Genomic DNA, 27,180 nt, shown 5'->3' on the forward strand with positions numbered 1-27,180 from the left:
AGAAATGTACAGCTGAGAAAGCGTCCGACGGACTTGGCACACAGGTAGGCGAGAATTTCCGTGACCATGTCATCTTGGCAATGCCATTGCTTTTCTCTGGCGCGCCGAACAACCCCGCCGCCGCTCTGTTTCTGAACAATGCTGGGATCGACAAAGTTTCCAGTGTGTACTGTGTAGTTGTCTGCGATTCTGCAATGTGGCGTCCTACACTCCTACTCGATGTGTGCTACAGTACGTGAAAAGAGGACACGTACTTGTCTATGCTAGAAGCTCCTCAAGGTGACGAGAGTCATGGCCGAGCAGCCTGAGCTGGCCATCAAGCTCCCTCACGACCGCCATGATCCACGGATCAAGCGAGCGGTCACCGGCGACAAACTCGCAGGCCACGCCGTCCACCTCAACCATGCTGCACCCGGGCACCTTGGTCACCTTCTTCTCCTCCATGGCCGTCCGGACCCTCACCACGTCCTCCCACTTGCTGTTAGCCGGCGTACATGTTGGAGAGCTGCACGTGGACGCCGCTGTGGTCGAGGCCCAGCTCGGCCAGCCACTCCACCAGCTCCTTCCCGAGCTCCACGTCGCCGCCGTGCACCCTGCACGCGTTCAGCAGCGCGCCCAGCACGTACGAGTCGGGCCTCATCGGCATCGCCCGCGCCAAACCCACGGCCTCGGCCAGCAGCCCGGCGCGGCCGAGCACGTCGACCATGCTCCCGTAGTGCTCCACGCCAGGCTCGACGCCGTGGACGGTGGCCATGGTCCGGAATATCTTCTTGGCAACGCCCACGAGCGCGCCGCCCGCGCGGGCGCACGCGCTGAGGACGCAGATGAAGGTGACCTCGTTGGGGCGCACGCCTCGGTCCTGCATCCGCCGGAACAGCTCCACGGCCTCCCCGCAGCGGCCGTGGTCCGACAGCCCCGAGATCATGGCCGTGTAGGCGAACACGTCCCGCTCGCGCTCCGGCACGGCCGCGAACACCTGCGTCGCCGCGTCCAGGCTCCCGCACTTGGCGTACATGTCCACCAGCGCGGTGGCCACCACCCCGTCCATCCCGTTCCCGCCCCTCCCGGGGCCGGCGACGAGGGCGTGCACCCACCGGCCCTGCTCCAGCGCCCCGAGCGCGCCGCACGCGGCCAGCGCGCCGACGACGGCCGCTCGGTTGGGCCGGACGCGGGCTCTGAGCATCCCGTCGAACACCTCGAGCGCGTCCGCGAAGCCGCCCGCGCCGACGTAGGCGCTGAGCATCGCGCTCCAGGCGACGGGCGTCCGGTGCGGCATTCCGTCGAACAGGGCGCGCGCGTCGGCCAGCTGGCCGGCCCTGGCGTGGGCGGTGAGGAGCGAGGTCCAGGAGCAGGCGTCCCTGCTGCAGGCGTGGTCGAAGACGCCGCGCGCGGAGGCGAGGTGGCCGCCGGCGGCGTAGGCGTGGATGAGGCCGTTGGAGACGTAGAGGTGCGCGTCCCATCCGAGGGCGACGGCGAGCGCGTGCAGCGAGCAGACCAGCCGCCGCTCGGAAGGAGGGGGATCAGGGACGGCGGCGGCGGCGGCGGCGGTGAGGAGGAAGGAGAAGGTGTAGTTGTTGGGGAGGAAGGCCGGGAGGATGCGGCGGAGGCGGCGGAAGAGGGCGATGGCGCGGTGAGGGGAGGAGGCCTCGCGGAGGAGGTTGTTGGGGAGGAAGCGGTCGGCGAGGTGGGTCGTGGAGGTGAGCAGGTGGGCGTGGAGCTGCCGGAGTTGCGCGGCGGTCAGCGACGGGTGCGAGAGCAGCTGCAGCGCGCAGCCGCGCGACATGGCTCTACCTCCACAGAGAAATGGAGGCCTCTAGCATCTACTAATTCAAAATTGACGAGTTCAGAACAAGCCTGACATTTGCTTGAAACAATTCAAAATTTACGGATCAATCTACAACTGAAACATGAGAAGGTGTAGAGGAAAACAACTGAATCGAGCTGAAATGCACGGTAGAATTTCCAAAAATTCCCTACACATTACATGTGGAGCCTAATTAACATCCTTTTTTTCTGAAATGAAGAGATCTCACCAGATCCACCTACTGATACACTTTAACCTGTGGAAAAAATTAAACAAACATCAGGCAACAAACAACACACATATATCAGGAATTGTTGCTTTTGTGCCATTAAGTTAGTTAAGCCAAATTCAATATTTGATCATGAAGAGTGGCTTGCATACCTGACAGTGAAAAGTAATTCCGGATCACAACTTGATGCCAGCCAAGTCGAAGAGCTGCTGAGCCTGGTCCGGGAACACCGTTATGAACAGCAACAAGGCTGCATATATCAAAAAAGATGATGGTCGTGAGCTCAAGTTAACATTACTATATATTGTTACCCTTCAGATATTGTAAAGTTGACTCCATCTTACTTATCAAGACAGCCCCAAGAATTCTGGAGATCTTCCCCTGGACGACCACAAGGCCGGCTTTCCCCGCGTTCTGCAGCTCGAATTCTCCGACAGACTCGAACGTTCCTGCAAAGCATGATGACACGTTAATAAAACTACAGATATAATTTTAGACCTTAAGTTTTATTTTCTACTTTTGCAAGGAGGGAGCGTTCATGTCGTTTGCATTGGGTAATGCACGCAGCTAAGACTGTTGAATGATGCTTACCGGGTTTCAGTGTCTGAAGACCTGACATGATGCAGGCCAGGTTCTGGAAGCCTTCTCGCTCCAATGCCTCAGCAGCCGCTGTGGACCTTCAGCAAACATGCAAAGAAAAAGGCAAAGTAAGCTTCTGACGCTGAACTACTCGTAAAAAAAGCGTACCAATTGTAGCAATGCTAATGTTGGACTTCTAACTTCTAAATAGGAGACGAAAATAAGCATATATGGTTCAGAATTAAAATCCTCATGAAGAGGCTTCAATCTATTAACTGAAGAATCACCTGAGGCCTTCCTGGCAGACGACCAGCAGCTTGCTCTCCGGCGAGAACTTTCTCTTCACCATCTTGGTGAACTCCTGATTCGGCTTGGTGAACGCCAGGCCGTAGAACAGGCCGGCGAAGTTGTTGTGCGCCTGCCGCTTGATGATCGTCCCTGGCACGAATAAAACAAGAATTTGCTTCACGACATGGAGGTGCATCCTGTGCACTGCATATATACACTGACTAGAAAGTACCAATGTCGTTGTCTTCGTTCTCGATGTAGAGCGGGACGTGGGCGGAGCCCCTGACGTGCGCCCGCTCGTACTGCCGCCGGTCCCGGATGTCCAGCACGGCGTACCCCTCCTCCGCCACCAGCCGCTTCGCCTCGTCACCGGACACGAAGCTCACCTCCGCGCGGACGGCCACGGCGGTGGCGGCGGACGACCTCCTAAAGGACAAGCTGCCGCTGCTCCTCCCCGAGGCGCCATGCCTGAGTCTTACGGCTATCCAAGAACCTCTAAAACAGAGAGAATTTGTTGTTCAGAACAGAGCTAGGCTGGCAATGGCAGAGAACAAGAAACATAATTTGGATAATCTGTTGCTCACCTGGGGGGACAGAAGGCAGTAGATAGACCAAGAACTGCCATTCTTCTTCTTGATTAGCTTCGCTTTTTTCTCGGATTTTTCTTTCCCTTGGAGAAGAAATGAGTTCTCAGGGTGAAGGCAATGGATTGCTTGCAAGAGAAGAGGGAGGATATCCAGGGCTCCAATGGGCTCATGCCACGTCGGATCCACGCTGGAGAGGGGAAGTTTGTGGGCCCAGTAGCCAGATGGCATATGCAGTTCCTGTGCCAGTTTGGCTGATGCTGATGCCTAGGATTTTGGACATTTGTGCTGGAGTGACACTTAGCTAGGGGAATGATTCTTCTGAAAAATTCTAGCTGGAAATTTTTTCTAGCAGTTGCCGGCAGGATTTGTGTGTGGGTGAATGAAAGCAAAATCTGCGTCAAACATGATACATGCATATGCATAAAAGAATGGTATGTAAATTTCAGGCCTGAACATTAAAAACCCTTCGGGATGGAGGATTCAACTGAACATAAGAAATAATAACATTATAGAAGAACAAAAGATCCAACAAGGAATCAACAGGACCAGCTCTCAAGCCATAATAACACTGATGAAAGTAAGAATCCACCACAGAGGTGTAGAACATGTCGTATTCAAACAGTCAAGTCACACAATTTGGTATGACAAGATTAGATTCCAACGATTTCAACCCCAACCTCCATTTACAATTCGAACTTTAGCGGCTACTAAAGCGTGGACAAAATGCCGAAAGAATCTCACAAACATGAATTCAGATCAGTACCAACTACCACATAGTGCTATATATCCCTTACTACCTCTACTATGAACAGATTGCATTCAAAAGAAACTCCTCCGGTATTGTAGATACGCCTGGAACGGAAAAATGGACTGCTTTGAGTGAAGTTGTAGATACATCTCGTCGGGACAATACATTGACTTAGTGCTGGCCTTTTTCTTCTTCCTCTGTAGTTCTCATTCCAGTCACATCCAGGAGCACAGAAGTCAAAGCTAGCGCAGAACCTGACACGATGGCTGTTGGGAATCTCCGGGCTGCACATACAAGCATGACAATTGTTAGACTTGATAGTAAAATAAATGCTACTCTGAACAAGCTAAGCTTATATATGAAGAGCACATTCTCCCCAAGATACCCAAGATAATATATGATGTACAGTACTATAGGGAAGGAAGGGACATCAAAGTGTAACCATGTCAAAGTCTAGCAGTAAAGCATCCCCTACTGTTTCACATTGTTACTTTTACAATGAATACATCAATATCATAAGTTCCGCTACTTCTAAGTTCTAACTAGCCAAGATCCTCCTGTGAATCCTACCTGCCATGATTTGCAGTCTGCAGAAAAATAGCAGAACTCGTTCTTAAATGACCTTTGCAGCATGATATTTCTTACTGTGTCTAATTTCCAAACTTTGATTATAACAGAAACACATACAGGGAAGAACTAAATGTTTTGATAATAAAGCAAGAAACCCACCCAAATACAAGTCAAAGAAGGAATTGAACCTGCCCTACCGAACTGAGGCTAGCCCAGCCTACATACTTTTACTACCGTGGCACCAGCAAAAATAGCGCGAATGTGTGATAAGAAATTAATATGGTATGAACCAGTAATATAGAACCAATAACAGTTATCATAGGCAGGACTACGAAGTGCTAAATGTTGGTTCTACTTTACGAGTCAAGAATGTTCATACAATCAAAGTTTATGCATGGACAACTCACAGCTACAGATTTCAGGGGAAACAAGAAAAACGATCCAGAAGGATGTCCATAGATAACTGAGTTAGAAATTTCAGGCCACGCATAACAATTTGATAGTTACCTCTGAAGCCCAAAACAGTAGCGCCAGCAGCAAAACCAGCTACAGCACCATTAAGGTAGTCCTTCTTCTTCCTGTACTTTTCAAGAGACTGCTCTACGCATACATATGTAGCCCCGAGAGCTGCAAGGTGTCCTGCATAATGTCCACACACCTTGCCAGTTCTAACCAGCTCAGGATACTTCACATTACTGCCAACCTGGGGTCCATCACGCAGCATAGAAACCAGCCCACCCCAAACACTGCCAGCAGCTAAACCAATGCCTGCAGCCTTGCCTGTCTTCAAGACAAGTTCCTCATCTACCCGATCTCTCAAACTGGAACCCTCCATGCTCCTTGTAAACCAGAAACTGGTAAAAAAAAATCCAGAAGAAGTGCAACAAGTCAAGATAGCGTAATTGTTGAAAATTACAATGCACAAGCAAATGCACTAAATTAAGTTAATTAAGAACAAGGTTAACAATGACATCAACATGAAACAATACTATCTTGAGCTACATGATTTCAACAACAAAAAACTGAAGTCATATGATTCTAGAGACATTCACTGAAGACCAATTATGTGTGATAGTGTAATCCAGAGATATGTTAAACTGCAATTTTTATGTGTGGCTTTAAATATTATCCATTTAACTTATGGAAATACTCAGGGGTGCAGAAAAACGAAAATTGCTGAGAGCATGGTACTAGTTCTCTGAGTCTGACTGTGACTATTGTATTTATTTTATCCTAGGACATAAAATTCTAATAGATTCTAACTTGCAGAAGGGAAGGACGGCATTCATACGATATGAACACAACAAATATAGATCCCAAAATTACTCTTCCAGCATACTTTATACAGAACACGGCGATGTAAATACCTCAGTAAATAATGATTTACAGGAATAATGCTGAAAAGTCCATAATAATTCAGTTTTGTGCATGTTCTCTCCCAATGATTTACATGAATAATGCTGAAAAGTCCATAATAATTCAGTTTGTGCATGTTCTCTCCCAGTACACAAAACATGGCCTTCTAAATTCATGGTTGCAAGTTAGTCAAAATGCAGACTCTACAAGGTATCTGATCATGCTCCAGAACATAATATCCAGATTTATTAAAATGCAGACAAGTCATTCAGTTTATTAGACTAAGTTAATATCAAACATGCAGAGCACATAATTTTCTGGCAGGGTAACATAGCATGAAGAGCAAACCCGTGTCGTAGAAAGAGGGATAACAATGGCTCGCTAATGTCGCTTGGTCCTGGTGACTACATGGCTATTCAAAGTGAGATTGCATCAGATCCATGTGCACAAATGCAGTAGCTACTGAAAGAAATACACAATATACACAAGTATGCAATTATATTACATACTGTTACTGCAGGAAACTGTGCCTATAAATTGCATTAATATCATCAACGTGAAAATGATCTACAAGGCAACTACACGCAATGGAGCCAATTTAGTGCATACATAACACAGGAAGACAATGCATAACAGATAACACAGATGCCTGATCCAAATATCCTAAGAACAAGGACATTCAGAAAGTACTTCTACTGCAAGCTTTGGACAGTCTCCAGGTCCTAAAGGGAGGCAAGTACACAAACTTCACCTAAGTACCCTCGGCCGTTCGTCACCGCACTCACGGTGGGTAAATAATTCGGGGGCAGCGAATCGCTCCTGAACCGCTCCTCCACATGCGAAAAAAGCGGACGCATAGCCTTAACAGAAGGGGTAATAAAATTACAAGGAGACTATTGCGTGACGAATTGCGTGACGGATTCTACGCGAGACCTCGATAATCTCTTCCAGACCGCAAATAATTGATTCACAGATTCGAACAGATTGCACTACGCTGTACTAGTTTTTCCTTCGGGAATATTCGGAAAAAAAAGTACGGGAATATTCAGCAAAATATTCGCCTTGCGACGCAAGAATCGCCTAAGAACGAGATGAAAAAAGAGCATCGACACATTCAAATCGATCGCAATCGACGGCCGCTAAACCTATTATTCGCGCCTCACCGATAATCTCCAAATCTTCTCGGGCCGACGCCGACGAAATCGCCACCAAACTGGGGGGCGGAAAACACGAAGAGAAACCGCGCGCAGGCGGAATCTCGTGATCAGAAGCGCTCGCGGGTGAATCTCGGAACGGGTTAGGGTTATGGCACCAACCTGTTGACTTCGTCCCCGAGGTTTCCTCCGCTCGCTGGGCTGTCGCTTCTCCTCCGGATTCTTCTTCTTCTTCTCTCGGCGTTTGCGGAAGTAATAATGTTGAGCGTGTGTTTTGCGGGGAGGAAGTTGGGGGTCTTGATGGTGGAAGGTAATATTGAGGGTGTGTTTTGGGTCCGTGATAGAGTCCAGCCAGCGCGAGTCCTTCTCGTTTTTTTTCTGCTGCAAAATAGTCCTTCTCGGTTTCGAAATCGTGTAGCAGCGCTGCTAGGTTCGATTTAGTTATGATACGTTTAGGAGGAGACAATGAGATGTACTCCTACTTGCAATGGCTTTCTATTGTGATGCCTAACAATTAAGGTGAATTAAGTAAATTTTACTCCTAAGTGAAGACATATGATGTAATGGATAAATGCTTTGGCACCCGAACTTAATGGATTTTTTTAAAAAAAAAACTTGATTTCAATGTTTTAAAAATAAAAAACTAATATGTAAATGTAGTCAACTATGTACACTACAAGCATGCAGATTTTTATGTGAAATACCTAGACTTTCAGCAAAAAAGAGAAAATGATTAAGTTTTAGAAGATTCGAAAGTTGCATCGTTCATACTCCCATATATGCATTTTGTCATTTTGCCTAGGATAGAGAACGTAGGAAAATGCTTATCATCAGTCCACTGATTATGGGCAAAACATGGGTCACTCCGACCGTTGGCCGCGTGCGTGTAGAAAAAGTCAGCAGTGCCATGGGCCCATCCCCCACAATAGCCTCCATGTATTTCTTCCTCGCACACTCCCACGCTTGTCACACAGCGTCGCTCTGTCGCTTGCGTGGTTTCCATGCGCACCGCCCCTGCAAGTTGCAAGCCGCGGCCGCCTCTCGGCAGCGGTGTTGCAAACCTCCCTCTACGGTGCCCCGCCGTCGTCCTAAGCCTCCGCCCACTTGAGCTCTAGCGTCGCTGCCCTGGTCGTCGTCCACCCCACCCAAGTGCTCCAGATTCAAATACCGCCCGTCTCTCTTTGGCAAGTACACTTCCCGGTGATTGTGTTGACCCGCCGGTTTGCTCCTTCGCCTCTTTGTGCTCTACACGATTCTCATTTGTGTTTCATTGATGCATGTAAAATGCATACATGAATTGTATAGTTTATTCCCACATATTTACATCTTATATAATGTTATACCCATATTATATATATTTTTTTTTGGGAATTTTCCTATGATCCCCCTTATTTTGGTTATAACTTTTTTTACTTTCAGGGACCTTTACGGAGTCAAATGGATCTGAGCTTTTTTGTGGATTAATATTTCGCGAAGACGAACCTGGAGTCTTAGTACTTTGTAAACGGAGGCCGGACGGGCAAAGAGCCCGAGTGGCGCGGGCCCCACCCATGGCCACGCCACCTAGGTTTTTCCTTCCTCGAGCATCCGCGATTGTCCACCCAAAGTCCTACCTCATGGTCTTGACCTAAAAACACATATATAGAGGTCCCCCAACACATCTCGAAACGGAGGTGGAGCGTAACACAGAAGCACCGAAATAGAGTCAGAACCAACAAAAATTGGAGGGGGAACCTCAGCCGGAGCCACCATCGGTAGGATCTCAACCCTCTCCAATATCTACATACACACCATCAAGATGAAGAGGGAGTAGACCACCTCTGGACTATGGATTTGTAGAAGTATCTTGATTTATCGCTCTCTGTTTTATCAATGATTTAGTACCATATGAGCTGCTCAACATGATTATGGTCATCTATGTAATTTGTTTGTGGTGGATCTCTATTCTATGAGTTGATATGTGAGATTGGAATTCTCTTATGTGTGAGATGTATGAGTAGATGCATATTGCGTGCCCCTTTCTTTAGTATTTGTTTTGATCCAACTTGTATGAGAGAATATGTGCGAATGAACGTGTGTATTAAATGGAGTAACATGGTGGTGGCGATTGAATAGTGACATCAAATTCATGATCTACTATGGTTTTTAACTTTTTTGTTACCTCATGATACGTCTCAAACGTATCTATATTTTTTTATGCTCCATGCTTGTTTTACACCAATTCATATATGTTTTGCTTACACTTCGATGCACTTTTATATGATTTCCCGCACTAACCTATAAACAAGATGCCACAATGCCAGCCTCCCTGTTTTCTGCTATTTTTGTATTTCAGAAAAGTTGTACGGGAAATATCTCGGAATTGGACGAAAACAAACCGAAGTCAATATTTTACCAAAACAAAGGCAAAGTCCAGAGGGGGGGGTCGAAGAGGCGCCGCTAGGCGGCCAGACCACCCCATGGCGCGGCCTGGGTGTGGCCCGCGCCTAGGGGTGGTGTGGGCCCCCAGGCACCCCACCGACCTAAATCCTCCGCCTATTTATACATCTTCTCGGGAAAACCCTGGATACCCGAGCCTCCATCCACGAAAAGTTCCGTCGCGGCCGCCATCGCAGAACCCATCTCGGGGGTTCTGAAGCTCTTCCCGGCATCCTGCCGGAGGGGGAAATCATCGCCGGAGGCAACTACATCACCATGCCCGCCTCCGAAGTGATGCGTGAGTAGTTCATCCCTGCACTCCATAGTAGTAGCTAGATGGTTGTCTTCTCCAATTTGTGCTTCATGTATAGATCTTGTGAGCTGCCCTACATGTTCAAGATCATCCTTATGTAATCCTACATGTTGTGTTTGTTGGGATCCGATGAATATTGTATACTATGTTGAGGTCGATTATATATTCATGTCATATGTTATTTGTGATATTGCATGCTCTCTCGTTGCTAGTAGATACTCGGCCAAATAGATGTTTGTGACTCGATGTCTACGGGTGCTTCTATTCTTGTAGACAGGTGTTGGGCCTCCAAGAGCGAGAGGTTTGTAGAACAGCAGCAAGTTTCCCTTAAGTGGATCACCCAAGGTTTATCGAACTCGGGGAGGAAGAGGTCAAAGATATCCCTCTCATGCAACCCCGCAACCACAAAGCAAGAAGTCTCTTGTGTCCCCAACACACCTAATAGGTGCACTAGTTCGGCGAAGAGATAGTGAAATACAAGTGGTATGAATGAATATGAGCAAGTAGTAACGGCGCCGGAAAAGTGCTTGCCGGGCGTGCAGTTGATGGTAGTAATATTGCAGGAAGTAAAGATGCAGAAAAACAAGAAACAAGCAGCGATAGCGATATTTAGGAACAAGGCCTAGGGATCATACTTTCACTAGTGGACACTCTCAACATTGATCACATAACGTAGAATAAATAAATGCATACTCTACACTCTCTTGTTGGATGATGAACACCACTAATTGCGTAGGATTACACGAACCCTCAATGCCGGAGTTAACAAGCTCCACAATATTCAATGTTCATATTTAAATAACCTTAGAGTGCATGACAGATCAACACAACTAAACCAAGTACTAACATAGCATGCACACTCGTCACCTTCACACTATGTAGGAGGAATAGATCACATCAATACCATCATAGCAATAGTTAACTTCATAATCTACAAGAGATCATAATCATAGCCTACTCCAAGTACTAACACGGATGCACACACTCGTCACCATTACACCGTGCGGGAGGAATAAACTACTTTAATAACATCACTAGAGTAGCACATGGATAAATTGTGATACAAAACACATTGCAATCATAAAGGGATATAAATAAGCACTTCACTATGCCATTCATAACGGTGAATAAGTATTCTGTGAAATATAGCCTAAGAGACCCACACGGTGCACACACTCGTCACCTTTACACACGTGGGACAAGGAGTCTCCGGAGATCACATAAGTAAAACCCACTTGACTAGCATAATGACATCTAGATTACAAGCATCATCATATGAATCTCAATCATGTAAGGCAGCTCATGAGATTATTGTATTGAAGTACATAGGAGAGAGATTAACCACATAGCTACCGGTACGGCCCCGAGCCTCGATGGAGAACTACTCCCTCCTCATGGGAGACGAGCAGCGTTGATGGAGATGGCGGTGGTGTCGATGGAGGAGCCTTCCGGGGCACTTCCCCGTCCCGGCGGCGTGCCGGAACAGAGACTCCTGTCCCCAGATCTTGGCTTCGCGATGGCGGCGGCTCTGGAAGGTTTCTCGTACCGTGGCTTTTCCGTATCGAGGTTTTAGGTGTGGGACCTTTATATAGGCGAAGAGGCGGAGTCGGAGGGTCAACGAGGCGGCGACATGCTAGGGGGTGCCGCCCTGGGCCGCGCCGCCCTATCATCCGGGGGCCCAGTGGCCCCCTCCGGCGACTTCTCGGGTGTTCCGGAAGCTTCGTGGAAAAATAGGATGCTCGGGCCTTGATTTCGTCCGATTCCGAGAATATTTCCTTACTAGGATTTCGGAACCAAAAACAGCAGAAAACAGGAACCGGCCCTTCGGCATCTCGTCAATAGGTTAGTTCCGGAAAACGCATAAATATGACATAAAGTATGCATAAAACATGTAGATATCATCAATAATGTGGCATGGAACATAAGAAATTATCGATACGTCGGAGACGTATCAGCATCCCTAAGCTTAGTTCTCGCTCGTCCCGAGCAGGTAAACGATAACAAAGATAATTTCGGAGTGACATGCCATCATAACCTTGATCATACTATTGTAAACATATGTAATGAATGCAGCGATCAAAACAATGGTAATGACATGAGTAAACAAATGAATCATAAAGCAAAGACTTTTCATGAATAGCACTTCAAGACAAGCATCAATAAGTCTTGCATAAGAGTTAACTCATAAAGCAATAAATCAAAGTAAAGGTATTGAAGCAACACAAAGGAAGATTAAGTTTCAGCGGTTGCTTTCAACTTATAACATGTATATCTCATGGATATTGTCAATGCAAAGTAATATAACAAGTGCAATATGCAAGTATGTAGGAATCAATGCACAGTTCACACAAGTGTTTGCTTCTTGAGGTGGAGAGAAATAGGTGAACCGACTCAACATAAAAGTAAAAGAAAGGTCCTTCAAAGAGGAAAGCATCGATTGCTATATTTGTGCTAGAGCTTTTATTTTGAAAACATAAAGAGAGCATAAAAGTAAAATTTTGAGAGGTGTTTGTTGTTGTCAACGAATGGTAGTGGACACTCTAACTACCTCATCAACCAGACTTTCAAGAGCGGCTCCCATGAAGGACGTTATCTCTACCAGAGCAAGGTAGATCATCCCTCTTCTCTTTTGTTTACACATGTACTTTAGTTTAGTTTTTCTTTATTTATGGATGACACTCCTCCCAACCTTTTGCTTACACAAGCCATGGCTAACCGAATCCTCGGGTGCCTTCCAACAATCACATACCATGAAGGAGTGTCTATTTGCAAAATTAAGTTGCTTATCGATGAATCGGAGCAAAACATGTGAAGAGAATTATTAATGCAAGTTAATTAATCGGGCCAGGAACCCCATTGCCGACTCTTTTTGCAAAATTATTGGATAAGCGGATGAAGCCACTAGTCCATTGTGAAAGTACTCGTCAGAAGTAAATGACAAGATCGAAAGATAAAACACCACATACTTCCTCATGAGCTATAAAACAATGACACAAATCGAGGTGATAAATTTTGAATTATTTAAAGGTGGCACTCAAGCAATTTACTTTGGAATGGCGGAGAAATACCATATAGTAGGTAGGTATGGTGGACACAAATGGCATAGTGGTTGGCTCAAGGATTTTGGATGCATGAGAAGTATTCCCTCTCGATACAAGGCTTAGGCTAGCAAGGTTATTTGAAACAAACACAAGGATGAACCGGTGCAGCAAAACTCACATAAAAGACATATTGTAAACATTATAAGACTCTACACCGTCTTCCTTGTTGTTCAAACTCTTTACTAGAAATTATCTAGACCTTAGAGAGACCAATTATGCAAACCAAATTTTAGCAAGCTCTATGTATTTCTTCATTAATAGGTGCAAAGTATATGATGCAAGAGCTTAAACATGAGCACAACAATTGCCAAGTATCAAATTATCCAAGACATTTTATCAATTACTACATGTAGCATTTTCCGTTTCCAACCATATAACAATTAACGAAGCGAGTTCAACCTTCGCCATGAACATTATGAGCTAAGAACACATGTGTTCATATGAACCAACTGAGCGTGTCTCTCTCCCACACAAGCATGTATTTATTCGAGAATGAAAATAACAAAACAAAAATAAAAGCACACAGACGCTCCAAGCAAAGCACATAAGATGTGACCGAATAAAAATATAGTTTCAAGAGAAGGAACCTGATAATTTGTCGATGAAGAAGGGGATGCCTTGGGCATCCCCAAGCTTAGACGCTTGAGTCTTCTTAAAATATGCAGGGGTGAACCACCGGGGCATCCCCAAGTTTAGAGCTCTTCACTCTTGTTGATCATAGTATATCATCCTCCTCTCTTGACCCTTGAAAACTTCCTCCACACCAAACTCGAAACAAACTCATTAGAGGGTTAGTGCATAATCAAAAATTCACATGTTCAGAGGTGACATAATCATTCTTAACACTTCTGGACATTGCACAAAGCTACTGGACGTTACTGGAACAAAGAAATCCATCCAACACAGCAAAACAGGCAATGCGAAATAAAAGGCAGAATCTGTCAAAACAGAACAGTTAATTTTATTGAGGCACCAGACTTGCTCAGATGAAAATGCTCAAATTGAATGAAAGTTGCGTACGTATCTGAGGATCACTCACGTAAATTGGCATAATTTTCTGAGTTACCTACAGAGAATTAGGCCCAGATTCGTGACAAAGCAAGAAATCTGTTTCGCGCAAGTAATCCAAATCTAGTATGAACCTTACTATCAAAGACTTTACTTGGCACAACAAATGCAATAAAACTAAGATAAGGAGAGGTTGCTACAGTAGTAACAACTTCCAAGACACAAATATAAAATAGAAGTACTCGTAGCAAAATAAACACATGGGTTATCTCCCAAGAAGTTCTTTCTTTATAGCCATTAAGATGGGCTCAAGCAGCTTTAATGATGCACTCGCAAGAAATAGTAGTTGAAGCAAAAGAGAGCATCAAGAGGAAAATTCAAAACAAATTTATGTCTAACATGCTTCCTATGCATAGGAGTCTTGTAAATAGACAAGTTCATGAAGAGCAAAGTAACAAGCATAGGAAGATAAAACAAGTGTAGCTTCAAAAGTTTCAAGCACATAGAGAGGCATTTTAGTAACATGAAAATTTCTACAACCATATTTTCCTCTCTCATAATAACTTTCAGTAGCATCATGAGCAAACTCAACAATATAACTATCACATAAAGCATTCTTATCATGAGTCTCATGCATAAAATTATTACTCTCCACATAGGCATAATCAATTTTATTAGTAATAGTGGGAGCAAATTCAACAAAGTAGCTATCATTATTATTCTCATCATCAAATATAGGAGGCATATTGTAATCATAATCAAATTTATCCTCCATAACAGGTGGTACTAAAAGACCAATATCATTATAATCATCATAAATAGGAGGCAAAGTATCATCAAAGTAAATTTTCTCCTCAATGCTTGGGGGACTAAAAATATCATGCTCATCAAAGCCAGCTTCCCCAAGCTTAGAATTTTCCATATCATTAGCAACAATGGTGTTCAAAGCGTTCATACTAATATGTTCCATAGGTTTTTTAATTTTCGCATCAAACCATCCATGTCTTAAATCAGGAAATAGAATAAGAAGCTCATTGTTGTCCATTATGCCTAACTAGTGTAAACAAGAAACAAAAAGATGCAATTGCAGGATCTAAAGGAAATAGCTTCGAGCACACACACAACGGCGACAGAAAAGTACTTTACCTGGGACCGGAGTATGAGTGCCTTTTACCTTTCCTCCCCAGCAACGGCGCCGTAAAATAGCTTGATGTCTACGGGTGCTTCTATTCTTGTAGACAGTGTTGGGCCTCCAAGAGCAGAGGTTTGTAGAACAGCAGCAAGTTTCCTTAAGTGGATCACCCAAGGTTTATCGAACTCGTGGAGGAAGAGGTCAAAGATATCCCTCTCATGCAACCCCGCAACCACAAAGCAAGAAGTCTCTTGTGTCTCCAACACACCTAATAGGTGCACTAGTTCGGCGAAGAGATAGTGAAATACAAGTGGTATGAATGAATATGAGCAGTAGTAACGGCACCGTAAAAGTGCTTGCCAGGCGTGCGATTGATGGTAGTAATATTGCAAGAAGTAAAGATGCAAGAAAACAAGAAACAAGCAACGATAGCGTATTTAGGAACAAGGCCTAGGGATCATACTTTCACTAGTGGACACTCTCAACATTGATCACATAACAGTAATAAATAAATGCATACTCTACACTCTCTTGTTGGATGATGAACACCACTAATTGCGTAGGATTACACGAACCCTCAATGCCGGAGTTAACAAGCTCCACAATATTCAATGTTCATATTTAAATAACCTTAGAGTGCATGACAGATCAACACAACTAAACCAAGTACTAACATAGCATGCACACTCGTCACCTTCACACTATGTAGGAGGAATAGATCACATCAATACCATCATAGCAATAGTTAACTTCATAATCTACAAGAGATCATAATCATAGCCTACGCCAAGTACTAACACGGATGCACACACCTGTCACCATTACACCGTGCAGTGAGGAATAAAACTACTTTAATAACATCACTAGAGTAGCACATGGATAAATTGTGATACAAAACACATTGCAATCATAAAGGGATATAAATAAGCACTTCACTATGCCATTCATAACAAGTGAATAAGTATTCCGTGAAATATAGCCTAAGAGACCCACACGGTGCACACACTCGTCACCTTTACACACGTGGGACAAGGAGTCTCCTGAGATCACATAAGTAAAACCCACTTGACTAGCATAATGACATCTAGATTACAAGCATCATCATATGAATCTCAATCATGTAAGGCAGCTCATGAGATTATTGTATTGAAGTACATAGGAGAGAGATTAACCACATAGCTACCGGTATAGCCCCGAGCCTCGATGGAGAACTACTCCCTCCTCATGGGAGACAGCAGCCGTTGATGGAGATGGCGGTGGTGTCGATGGAGGAGCCTTCCGGGGGCACTTCCCCGTCCCGGCGGCGTGCCGGAACGAGACTCCTGTCCCCCGCATCTTGGCTTCGCGATGGCGGCGGCTCGGAAGGTTTCTCGTACCGTGGCTTTTCCGTATCGAGGTTTTAGGTCGGGGACCTTTATATAGGCAAAGAGGCGGAGTCGGAGGGCCAACGAGGCGGCGACATGCTAGGGGTGCGGCCGCCCTAGGCCGCGCCGCCCTATCATCTGGGGGCCCAGTGGCCCCCTCCGGCGACTCTCGGGTGTTCTGGAAGCTTCGTGGAAAAATAGGATGCCGGGCCTTGATTTCGTCCGATTCCGAGAATATTTCCTTACTAGGATTTCTGGAACCAAAAACAGCAGTAAAACGGAACCGGCCCTTCGGCATCTCGTCAATAGGTTAGTTCCGGAAAACGCATAAATATGACATAAAGTATGCATAAAACATGTAGATATCATCAATAATGTGGCATGGAACATAAGAAATTATCGATACGTCGGAGACGTATCAGACTCCAACAGGAGGTATTTATGCTCCATAGTAGGTTCATGCCTTTAGTAATCTGGGAGAGTGACATGAACTTCTAAGATTGTAGATGTGATGTTGCTAATAGGAAGAAAATAACAATGTTTTATCCAAGTATAATTCTATTGTTTACTTTACACACATTGCTTAATGCGATAATCGCTCTCTTGCAACTTAATACTGAAAGGGATTCAGACGATAATCGGAAGGTGGATTATTAGTCATAGACGCAATTGGATTACGGTCTATGTATTATGTTGTAATGCCCAATCAAATATCATAGTATTCATCTTGTCATGTATGGTCGGTATTCTGTCAATTACCCAGCTGTAATTTGTTCACCCAACATGCTATTTATCTTTATGGTGAGACACCTCTAGTGAACTGTGGACCCAATCCTTTCCTTTACACTGATAAATTTAACCACTGCAATCATGTTATGTTTACTTACTACATTCATGTTCTTTTTAATTTTTGCAAACATCTCTTTCCACTCGATACGTCTAATCCTTTGTGTTCAGCAAACCGGTGAGATTGAAAACCTCACTGCAAGTTGGGGCAAAGTACTTTGGCTGTGTTGTGTGCAGGTTCCACGTTGTTGCCGACGCCGGTAGTGCGCCCTGCCACCGGTCAGCTTAGCAACACCTTCGGAATTCACGCCTTTCTCCTACTGGTCGATTAAAGCTTTGTTTCATACTGAGGGAAAACTTACTGATGTGCTCATCACACCTTCCTCTTGGGGTTTCCCAACCGCTTCCACAATAACGCTCATCAAGATTGTCTGGTGCCATCACCGGAGCACCATCACCTCACTAGGGATTAAGTGAATATATGTGTTATAGTTTCATCTACTAACAATCTGCGTTATATTGTTTGTTCAAGGTAGCATATTTGATATTCAAACATCATGTCATACTATCTAAGAATCATGTCATACTATCTAAGGCTATACTCTGTGTATTCTTAATTCTAGATTGTATGGAGATTTTCCTTTCTAGAGGTGTATAAGAGAGATGTGTTGCATCATCTCTATGTTGGGCCGTGATACCCATATGAATGCTTAATACACATACTCCGTACAAAAGTTTCATCAATACTATATCGCTTGTGAATTGTTTATGTCCATTACATTTTTATGTGAGAGTAGACAAGTGAAACCATGAACCCGGTCCACTTTTTTATTATAAGAAAAACCTTTCCATTGCTTTTATCATCCTTTACATTTTCATTACTTATTAATTTCGAAATACAAAATTACATTTACTATTAGCAAATCCAATCACAAACCCAAAAACACCTTTACTATATTGCTTTTACTCTATTGCCTAGTTATAGATTGTTTTTTACTCTTACTTATTTAGAAGTTTATTTCAGTTTACTTACACGAAACCTTGTGTTTGACAACCACATGGTGGATTGGGGGACACAAGGCATTATATTTTATTTTGTACATTGTTCGAAGAGGAAAAGCAGTGAAGTTCTTCGCTAATTTCCCGAGAGTTCGATAGAAACCCTCGAATCACCCTTGTGGGAAAAAATGTTTGCTATAATACTGTGCACTTGGAGTCCCAACAAGTTGGTACACACGGAATTGTTGCCATCACTCATCAAGCTAGACGAGTCAATACATGTGTTATTTTGGTGAAATAGTTGTTATTTCTTGTTGTGAAGGACTTAGCAATGTGTTGTAAATAGATCTAGCAAAGGTTTTGTAAACTAAGCTAGGTCACCTTGTTGTAAACGATCGTTTTTTTGTTGTTGTTTAATTTTGTGGCAAGACATATATTGAAATTATTTAAAATAGTCAGAATCATGTGATTGAACACACTATTGGAATTAAAAATTTCGTTTGAGTATTTTTCTGCCCCACAAAATCCAAATTCACTTAGAGGTCGTTTGGTATCCATCATTTGGGCCTGGAATCCTGGAATTCATTTTGAAATTCCATAGGTGGGCTGTTTGGTTGCCACATAATTGGGTCGTCATTTCATTTAAGAAATCCAGCAAAATGATGCCATGGGTAAACACAATTCCAAACTGAGACCTATCATTTATGTTTCTCGATGGAAGCCATTTACAAATTCAACATTGAATTCTGCTATCATTTGCAATTCCTGTGGCAACCAAACAAGTGTACATTTCTGGAATTACAATGTAAATGAAATGAATACATGTATTCATTTCAAAATGCTACAAACGAAATGAAAGCCTGGCTTCCAAAGGACTTGACATGGAATTCCAAACTAGTTTCGAATTTTACGAAAACTGCTCCAACGGTCACTTTCTTAAAAGGGTATAAAAGGGGCCTTCTTCCCCCAAAAATACACCTGCATTGCTATTTCTCAATACCTTGATTCCTTCCCATCTCTTTTATGATTTTTAAATATTTTTTAGGATATTGTAAGTGGAGATCTAGATCCACAACCCCACCAATCAATTCCTCCTCTAAGTGAGGGGAACTCTTGGGATCTTGATCTTGAAGTAATTAGTTGGTCTCCACCATTGTTCTTCATCTCCAATTGTTACCTAGCAGTTGTTGCTTTGGTGGGACTAAGTGTGAGGTGTTCTTGCTTTCCATCCTTGCATAGTTTTGAGATATCCGTTACCATTTGTTCGAATGAAAGACCGTGAGATAGATTTGGGCATGGGCAGCTGATGGCTTCCAAGTGCAGGAGATCAATTGTAGTACTTTTCAATAAAAAAGGTTGTCTAACCCACGAGGAGCTGAAGGTATTGGTTAGCAAAATAACAAGAAAGCAGTAATAATAAAGTGACGGTTTTTGTGTTTTGGGTATATAGTTTGCATTAAAAATAAAGTACGAAAAGTAAATAACAAATAAGTAAATGCTCTCAATGAGAGAAAAGCCCAATCCTCTATGCAGCAAGAGGACAAGCTCAAGTGTGTGTGTTTATATGAGACAAAGGTTCCCGAGAGCAGCACGGATTCACTAGCATCTGAGTTCTAAACAACATGGTAAGTATCTTGTCAAATTTTATTCAATTAGGGGGCGGAGCCTTAATTAGGTGCAGCCATAAGCATGAGCAAATACACCCGTTATGATGGGTCCTAGAGACATTTTCATGTGCATAAAGGAATCATTAAGACATAAATGTATCATCATAGCAATAAGATTTAGGGTCCCCAGCACAAACCCCTCTAATGCAACCCATAGTGTTGGAAGACGGTTTCTGTCATTCTGACCCCTCCAACACTAATGCATTATATCAAAGTGCAGCCCTATGATCCCATATATGTGAAGTAATATGCAGTCGACGTTCGCATAAAACCATCATAGAACAACATAAAAGATAGAAAATTTGACCAAATACACATTACACGTCATATAGAATCATAGCTAGATCATCGTATGCCCTCAGGAACGTGGGGAACTACTCACAAGTGAGAAATATAATATGGACCAGAGGCATAATGGTTCCAACACAATATGAATATATAATCTCCCCACCAAATAACGATAAAGTACCAAACAAAAACATGCAACAATACTAATAATAGTATCCAGGGTTAAATTGAACACAAACTATGATGGGGATGACGTCGATCTCGTAGATGGTGATGGTGATGATGATGGTGTTGATGGAGATCTTGATGGAGATGCCTCCTCCCAAGCCAAGGAGGAGTGGGGATGTCGATGGCGTCGCTTTCCCCTTCACCGGAGACACCGGTGCAGCAGGATCTGCCCTCTCCCGAGAGGACTTTCGCCTCACCGCCGCCTCAATAAATATCGGGAAAATATGGCTTAGGTTTTTGGGCAAAATGGAGCGTCTGGGATAAAAGGGGAGCTGAAACGATGTCCAAAGTGCGAATGGACCTAGGTGGCGTGGCCAGGAAGTTGGGCCGCGCCACCTGTTGCCGTTTGTACCTCGTGGCCCTTATCGCGTGTTTCTTTCACTCACGGTCTTCCTTCAGGTGAAAAAATGATCAGGTAATTTCCTAGAATTTTCGCGATCCAGAAAGTCCTAAACAAATAAAATATGAAAAATGAGGTTTTCTGCCTCCCAGTAATTAAACTCCAATGAAGGGGACTTTGTAGAAAAGTCCCAAAAATTATCTATAAATGCATAAATAACAATGTATGAAGGAAAATAACAATGAAAACTAACTCTATATGTAGCAATAATGATGATACAAAACGCACGTATCAGTAGCCCGACCCAAACTAAACCGGCCCGAAAATCCCGCGCCATGCCTACATATAGAGCTAGGTTTGGTCCTGAATTTAGAGCCCAAGTGGCCGGCCAGGCTAGGCTCGAGCTTGCGTAAAACGGGATTTAGGATGAATTCGGGCCGGGTTTGTCGGGTCGGGTCAGGATTTCCTCTCTTCGGTTTGTGTTCATGCCTGGTATGTAATCCCGAAGGTCAGGCCTAGCCGAGCTCAGGCCTAGGAATTTAGGATCGGGCTTTTAGGCCCGAAACCCGGCCCGCCCCGAGAAATGCCTAGGTGTGCTCTTGGAGGGTGACCTCCTAGTTGGTTTTGGCGGTTGGTGCTCCGGTGACCTCTTCGTGGAAGATTATTAATAGGCCCGGGCTTCTTCTTCGTAGAGCTTGTGAAGTGGTTGTGGAGCTTGTCTTCTCCGGAGTGGAGGAAAAGCAAGCCATAATAAAAGGGCCCTTATCTTCGTGAGGGGGCTTGGAGACAGCGAGCCTTCGTGGCATTCGAGAGACCTTTATGGTAACCCGCATCTCTCCAACGTGTCATATATATCTTACTTCGTGTAAGGGAACACTGGAATATGTCTTCGTCTCCGAGTGCCATTGTACACGAGTTTATTTTTTGTGATAGTCATCATGCTTGAAATACTTATATATTTTCTTATCACTTGTGTCATATATATTGTGTTATATTGTTTAGCTTAAATTATTGTTGGTGCCCTTAGTTGAACCTAGCTTATTAAGGTTTTGTGCTTCTAAAATAAATGCTAGTTCAATTCCGTACTCTTAGAAGCTAATTCATAGTTATTTTTTAAATTTCTATTCACCTCCTCTCTAGGCAGTATCTCATCCTTTCAAAGGCGAAGGATTGTCCATAGATGCCTTCGGGTCCTCATCAAAGCGGGAGAAGCTCTGCCCACCGAGTCTTCCACAACACTTTTGGTGAGGCGGAGCCCTGCTCAAGTTCATCGGACGGGCTTCAAAGCCTTGCTCAAGTTCTTCATCAACTTCATTATCGAGTCTTCCACAATCCTCTCGGTGAGTATAAATTGATCTCCCTCACGTTTGTGTTATTGCATATATAGATGATCTTGGGTGATCGTTTTAGGTAAATGTTTGGTTTACATATACAAACCCCCTTCACCATTGATACTTATTACTTGTTTTGCAACACCTTACATAAGTACGACATATCTTGCTTCATCTTTCTTACTTCACACGAGCGAGACACATATTGTTGGTCCAGGCTAGAGGCATAAGAGATTGCCGTCTTGTCATGGTGTAGACAATCGCCATCGGTTACGGTATCAACTTTAAGTTGACACAAATGAATGTTGACGAAGGGTTAGGGCGGGGCTAGGAAACAAAGGTGCACAACATCGTGTGGCGGCTGGCTGAAGATGAAGCTGTCTCCTACGGCAATAGTTGGTTGAAATTGCTGAAAAGTAAATTGTACTTTTACGTAACAAATATTATGAGAAACTTTTTTTTTTGAATTTGTGCAAACATTTTCTTGAAGTTCGTGTGAACATTTTTATAAACTCGCGAATATCTTTTCTGAAATGTAACTATACTAACATGCATATGTTTCTTTGTTACAAGCATTTCAATTCGCTAACCATTTTAGAGCTACATGAACATTTTATGCAAATTAGTTAAAAAATATTTTTCAAGAGCAGTTTTTTCTGAAAATTCACATGATTTATCGTATATTTGCAACATGGCCATTATTTCTTCTCAAGAGAAAACAAGTTCGAAAGAAGCAAAACGAGAAGAAATTCGATCATGCCTGGTTCGGTAAAGTGTATATATGGCCAGTTCGCTGTCTCATGTGCGGATGTTTTGACGCAACGCGCGTCAAGTGGGAGCTCCTAGCTATGAAACATATAATGATTTTTCGTCGGATTTCTTTCTCTTGTTATTCACAAGAAATTTGGTTATTCTCCTCTATGGACTCATTTATTATGAGCTTTACATCACTTACTGGTTGTTGCCCCCCTCCCCGCACAAAAAAGCAAATGATTTTTTTGTTGGACCCTAATATCGCGCCGCAGATTTGGGCATGGCCCATTGGCGAGATGGCACATGGCGGATTTTCTCGTTTGTTTTGCAAAAAAAAAGTTGCCATCCTATCCATCCGTCTTGGAGATCCCATGGCCTGTGGGGACCCCGGACTAGCTGTCCGAAATTCCCTGTTATGTATACAAGTTCACGATCCCATGATCGAGGTGTCGTGAACACATAACCGAACTGATATCAAATTACACCATCCATTACAAAGCGGAATAAGAAAATTACAACATGGTCACCCGACCAATACTTACATAATAGCCTCGAAGGGCCTAACTAAACATCGCAGTAGCATCATCACTTCAGCAACGCAATGACCCAAGTCATCTCGCCATAACCCTACATGCAACCGACTCGGGAAGACGTTTCTAGCTCGCATAGACGTCGCCAACTCCTTCTTCATCCGTCGTGTTCCTCCAAGTCCGGCCAAGTAAATAGCCAGGGACAAAGCCGTGAGTACATTTGGAATTGTACTCGCAAACCATCAAGAAAGATGCTAACGAAAGCTAACTAAAAGAGACAAGAGAGGAAGAATAGTTTCTCTTGTGGATATAGCATGTGAAAGAGAATTAGTTTCTCTTGTGGATATAGTATATGAAAGAGAATCAGTTTCTCTTGTGGATATAGCATGCTGGCATCTCAAGTGATGCGGACACTATGGTGTTTCAAGGACATCCCACTAAACATCTAGGAGGAAAGATATCACACCGCCATCTCAATTGATGGGAACGCTTAGGAAGTTCTAAGACATATCTAGACCTTTATTGAGGATGAGGTAGCATAAGTCCATCTCAGTTGACGGGAATGCTAGAGAATTATCGTGACATACCTATATCTTTATTGAAGAAGATACTTCAAAAGATACCTATGACTTCTCTATATCTTTGTTAAAGAAGAGTTCCTCTACATGAAACACTAGGAAAAAGTTCCCCACTTGGTCTTATTTTTCCACGACCATCTCCATATGGTCGACACACGCCCTTTTTCCGTACCCCTTCCGGTACATCCAACACAACACTTTCTTTGCAAAGCATTTATCAAAACAAAACACAAGCCCCGGTAAAGGTAGACCTTTGCAACCCGTCCATGACCGCGGACGCGGCTATTCGAATAGATTTAACTCGCGAGTTTGCACACTTTCCCCACAACTATCCGGATACCTATCGTGTGGGCATCATCCCCGCATAACAACATATGCCACGACGGATACCCGGACATAACCTTTCGCCCATCTCCACCGGCACGAGTCCTTCCCCGCGGACTTACCCCTTCCCGCACCCCGGCAACGATACCTCCTTTTGAGCGTATCTCCGGCGCCATGACGAGAAGACCCTCGCAATCGTCCGGCTATCGTTAAGACAGTGTATTGCCTCCTCCGGCAGCGCAGCCCGGCGTCGGAGGTCGTCATGACCCTCCCTAGAAAGTTGTGAAGGGTGCTCCTGCCAGCCTTCAACAAACTACGGGCTAAGCCCCGTCCCACACCAGGGTAGTGTGGTTGCGCGATAAAAGTTGGGCTGGTGTACACTTATACGCAAGTGCTCCTTTTTAAAAACACATTTCACCCACACTTCCTTTGCTTGTCCACAACCAACCATATTTCCTTCCGAACATCCTTGTTCCAAACATTGCCTTTCCAAAACATACACTTGAGTAGAGTTAACTTACCCAAGGTTTTCACAAACATTTACAACAAGGTAAGCCTTGAGGGGTTCCCAACCTATAGTTTCATGAGTGGAACTACTATTGCACTACGGCCGAGATGAGAGTCATCACGCCATAGATGGTGTAAAAAAAAGTAATGGAGTGGATCATACTTGCTTTAAGGTAAGCATGTATTATAACAACACAAGGAGGATTATACTTTCAGATTTGTGGTGCTAAATATACAACTTAGATAGTGGAGTATCACTATCCAACATACTCTCCAATGGGTACACGGCATACTCCTCTCAAGTTGAGAATACACCAAGATCATGACATTGATACCTCTAAATTACAAAAGTGGTGAGTGTGGTGTAAGTTACTATCTTGAGAGGGAAGATGCTCAAGTTGAGCATACAAGATAACCAAGTGGAATAGCACGGCCATAATATCATGCATCCCATAACACAAGGACAATGGTGGAGTATCACCACTAGGGAGTACCCCACTTGCAATTGCACACGTGATGACATAAATAGAGATAACAACACACATAGAATTCAAGGTGCTTTGGACATCAACAAATGACATCCAACTAGACACCAAACCAGAGATCAAAAGATGGCTTGCCTTGGCTTATTTGTCCCTGGACTTATTCAACTCCATCAATATAAGAATTCCAACAACATAAATAATCTTCTCATCCGATTCCACTTCTTCTTCTTCTTCTCCGGAATTGTTCGCATCTATCGCCGGAAAATATAAAAGGAACACAATCAATCACATTGCATCAACAACACAACATTCAACAATCAACAACTAACCATGCAGCCAAGGCATAACATACTAAGGACCTATAGATACCACAAAACAACTTTAAGAGTTTTAATTTAGAAAACCCCATTTATTTACCTAGTAAATGTATGAGTGCATCACAACTTAGCAATTGTCTCTCTTGGTTATCACCATGGTATAAACAAAATATCCCCTCGGTAGATAACATCATAAAGATGACAAGTGCATTAGTTTGAGCATCAAAAACATTCACATACATTTTCAAACATTTTTGGAAAAGCGGGCAATTATTCTCCTATTTCATAAAGCTTACATAACACTCGCACAAGAATAGGAAGAAAATGATATGCCCTACCATTTGAAAACTTAAGCAAAATGAAAGAGCTAAAGTTAAATTGTAGAGGTTTTGTTTTACAAGAATAAAACAAAGGTTGCCCAGCTCTATGATGGCGTGTATTTCACACGTTCGTTGGGCAACCCCAAGAGGAAGCAGCATGATGCGCACAGCGGCAAGTTTTCCCTCGAAAGAAACCAAGGTTTATCGAACCAGGAGGAGCCAAGAAGCACGTTGAAGGTTGATGGCGGCGGGATGTAGTGCGGCGCAACACCGGAGATTCCGGCGCCAACGTGAACCCGCACAACACAACCAAAGTACTTTGCCCCAACGAAACAAGTTGAGGTTGTCAATCTCACCGGCTTGTCAGTAACAAAGGATTAACCGTATTGTGTGGAAGATGATTGTTTGCAGAGAAAACAGAAAAACAAGTATTGCAACAGATTTGTATTTCAGTATTAAAGAATGGACCGGGGTCCACAGTTCACTAGAGGTGTCTCTCCCATAAGATAAAAGCATGTTGGGTGAACAAATTACAGTCGGGCAATTAACAAATAGAAAGAGCATAACAATGCACATACATGACATGATAAGTATAGTGAGATTTAATTGGGCATTACGACAAAGTACATAGACCGCCATCCAACTGCATCTATGCCTAAAAAGTCCACCTTCAGGTTATCATCCGAACCCCTCCAAAGATTAAGTTGCTAAACAATGAGACAATTGCATTAAGTATGGTGCGTAATGTAATCAACAACTACATCCTCGGACATAGCGCCAATGTTTTATCCCTAGTGGCAACAAAGACAACACAACCTTAGAACTTTCGTCATCGTCCCAGGTGTCAATGCAGTGCATGAACCCACTATCGAGCATAAGTACTCCCTCTTGGAGTTAAAAGTAAAAACTTGGCCAGAGCCTCTACTAGAAACGGAGAGCATGCAAGATCATAAACAACACATGTATAATAACTTGATAATTAACATGACATAGTATTCTCTATCCATCGGATCCCGACAAACACAACATAGAGTATTACAGATAGATGATCTTGATCATGTTAGACAGCTCACAAG

General features: G+C 43.7%; 2 protein-coding genes across 3 annotated transcripts in view; both read right to left on the reverse strand.

The window, feature by feature from the left end:
- Positions 1-1,834: 1,834 nt before the first annotated feature.
- LOC124652248 (rhodanese-like domain-containing protein 9, chloroplastic) lies at positions 1,835-3,616 on the reverse strand. The gene is made up of 7 exons (XM_047191269.1): positions 3,485-3,616; positions 3,133-3,395; positions 2,900-3,050; positions 2,625-2,710; positions 2,378-2,482; positions 2,186-2,283; positions 1,835-2,060 (listed from the first exon to the last, which is right to left on the reverse strand). The coding sequence occupies exons 1-6, from the start codon at positions 3,523-3,525 to the stop codon at positions 2,210-2,212; spliced, it is 720 nt and encodes a 239-aa protein (XP_047047225.1). The 5' UTR covers positions 3,526-3,616; the 3' UTR covers positions 1,835-2,060; positions 2,186-2,209.
- A 423-nt stretch (positions 3,617-4,039) lies between these two features.
- LOC124653859 (outer envelope pore protein 16-3, chloroplastic/mitochondrial-like) overlaps positions 4,040-27,180 on the reverse strand; it is a 23,510-nt gene continuing 369 nt past the window's right edge. Inside the window, exons 1-3 of one of the 2 annotated variants that reach the window (XM_047192919.1) lie at positions 7,478-7,577; positions 5,313-5,659; positions 4,040-4,519 (exon numbers count right to left, since the gene is read on the reverse strand). In XM_047192919.1, the coding sequence (XP_047048875.1) occupies positions 4,407-4,519; positions 5,313-5,640 (441 nt within the window). In that variant the 5' untranslated portion in view covers positions 5,641-5,659; positions 7,478-7,577 and the 3' untranslated portion in view covers positions 4,040-4,406. Of the gene's footprint in view, positions 4,520-5,312; positions 5,660-7,477; positions 7,578-27,180 lie in introns of those variants that run through there. The other variant, XM_047192918.1, reaches the window with a different exon arrangement.

The sequence above is a fragment of the Lolium rigidum genome, chromosome 5 (assembly GCF_022539505.1).
Source record: "Lolium rigidum isolate FL_2022 chromosome 5, APGP_CSIRO_Lrig_0.1, whole genome shotgun sequence".
Taxonomy (NCBI): Eukaryota; Viridiplantae; Streptophyta; class Magnoliopsida; order Poales; family Poaceae; genus Lolium; species Lolium rigidum.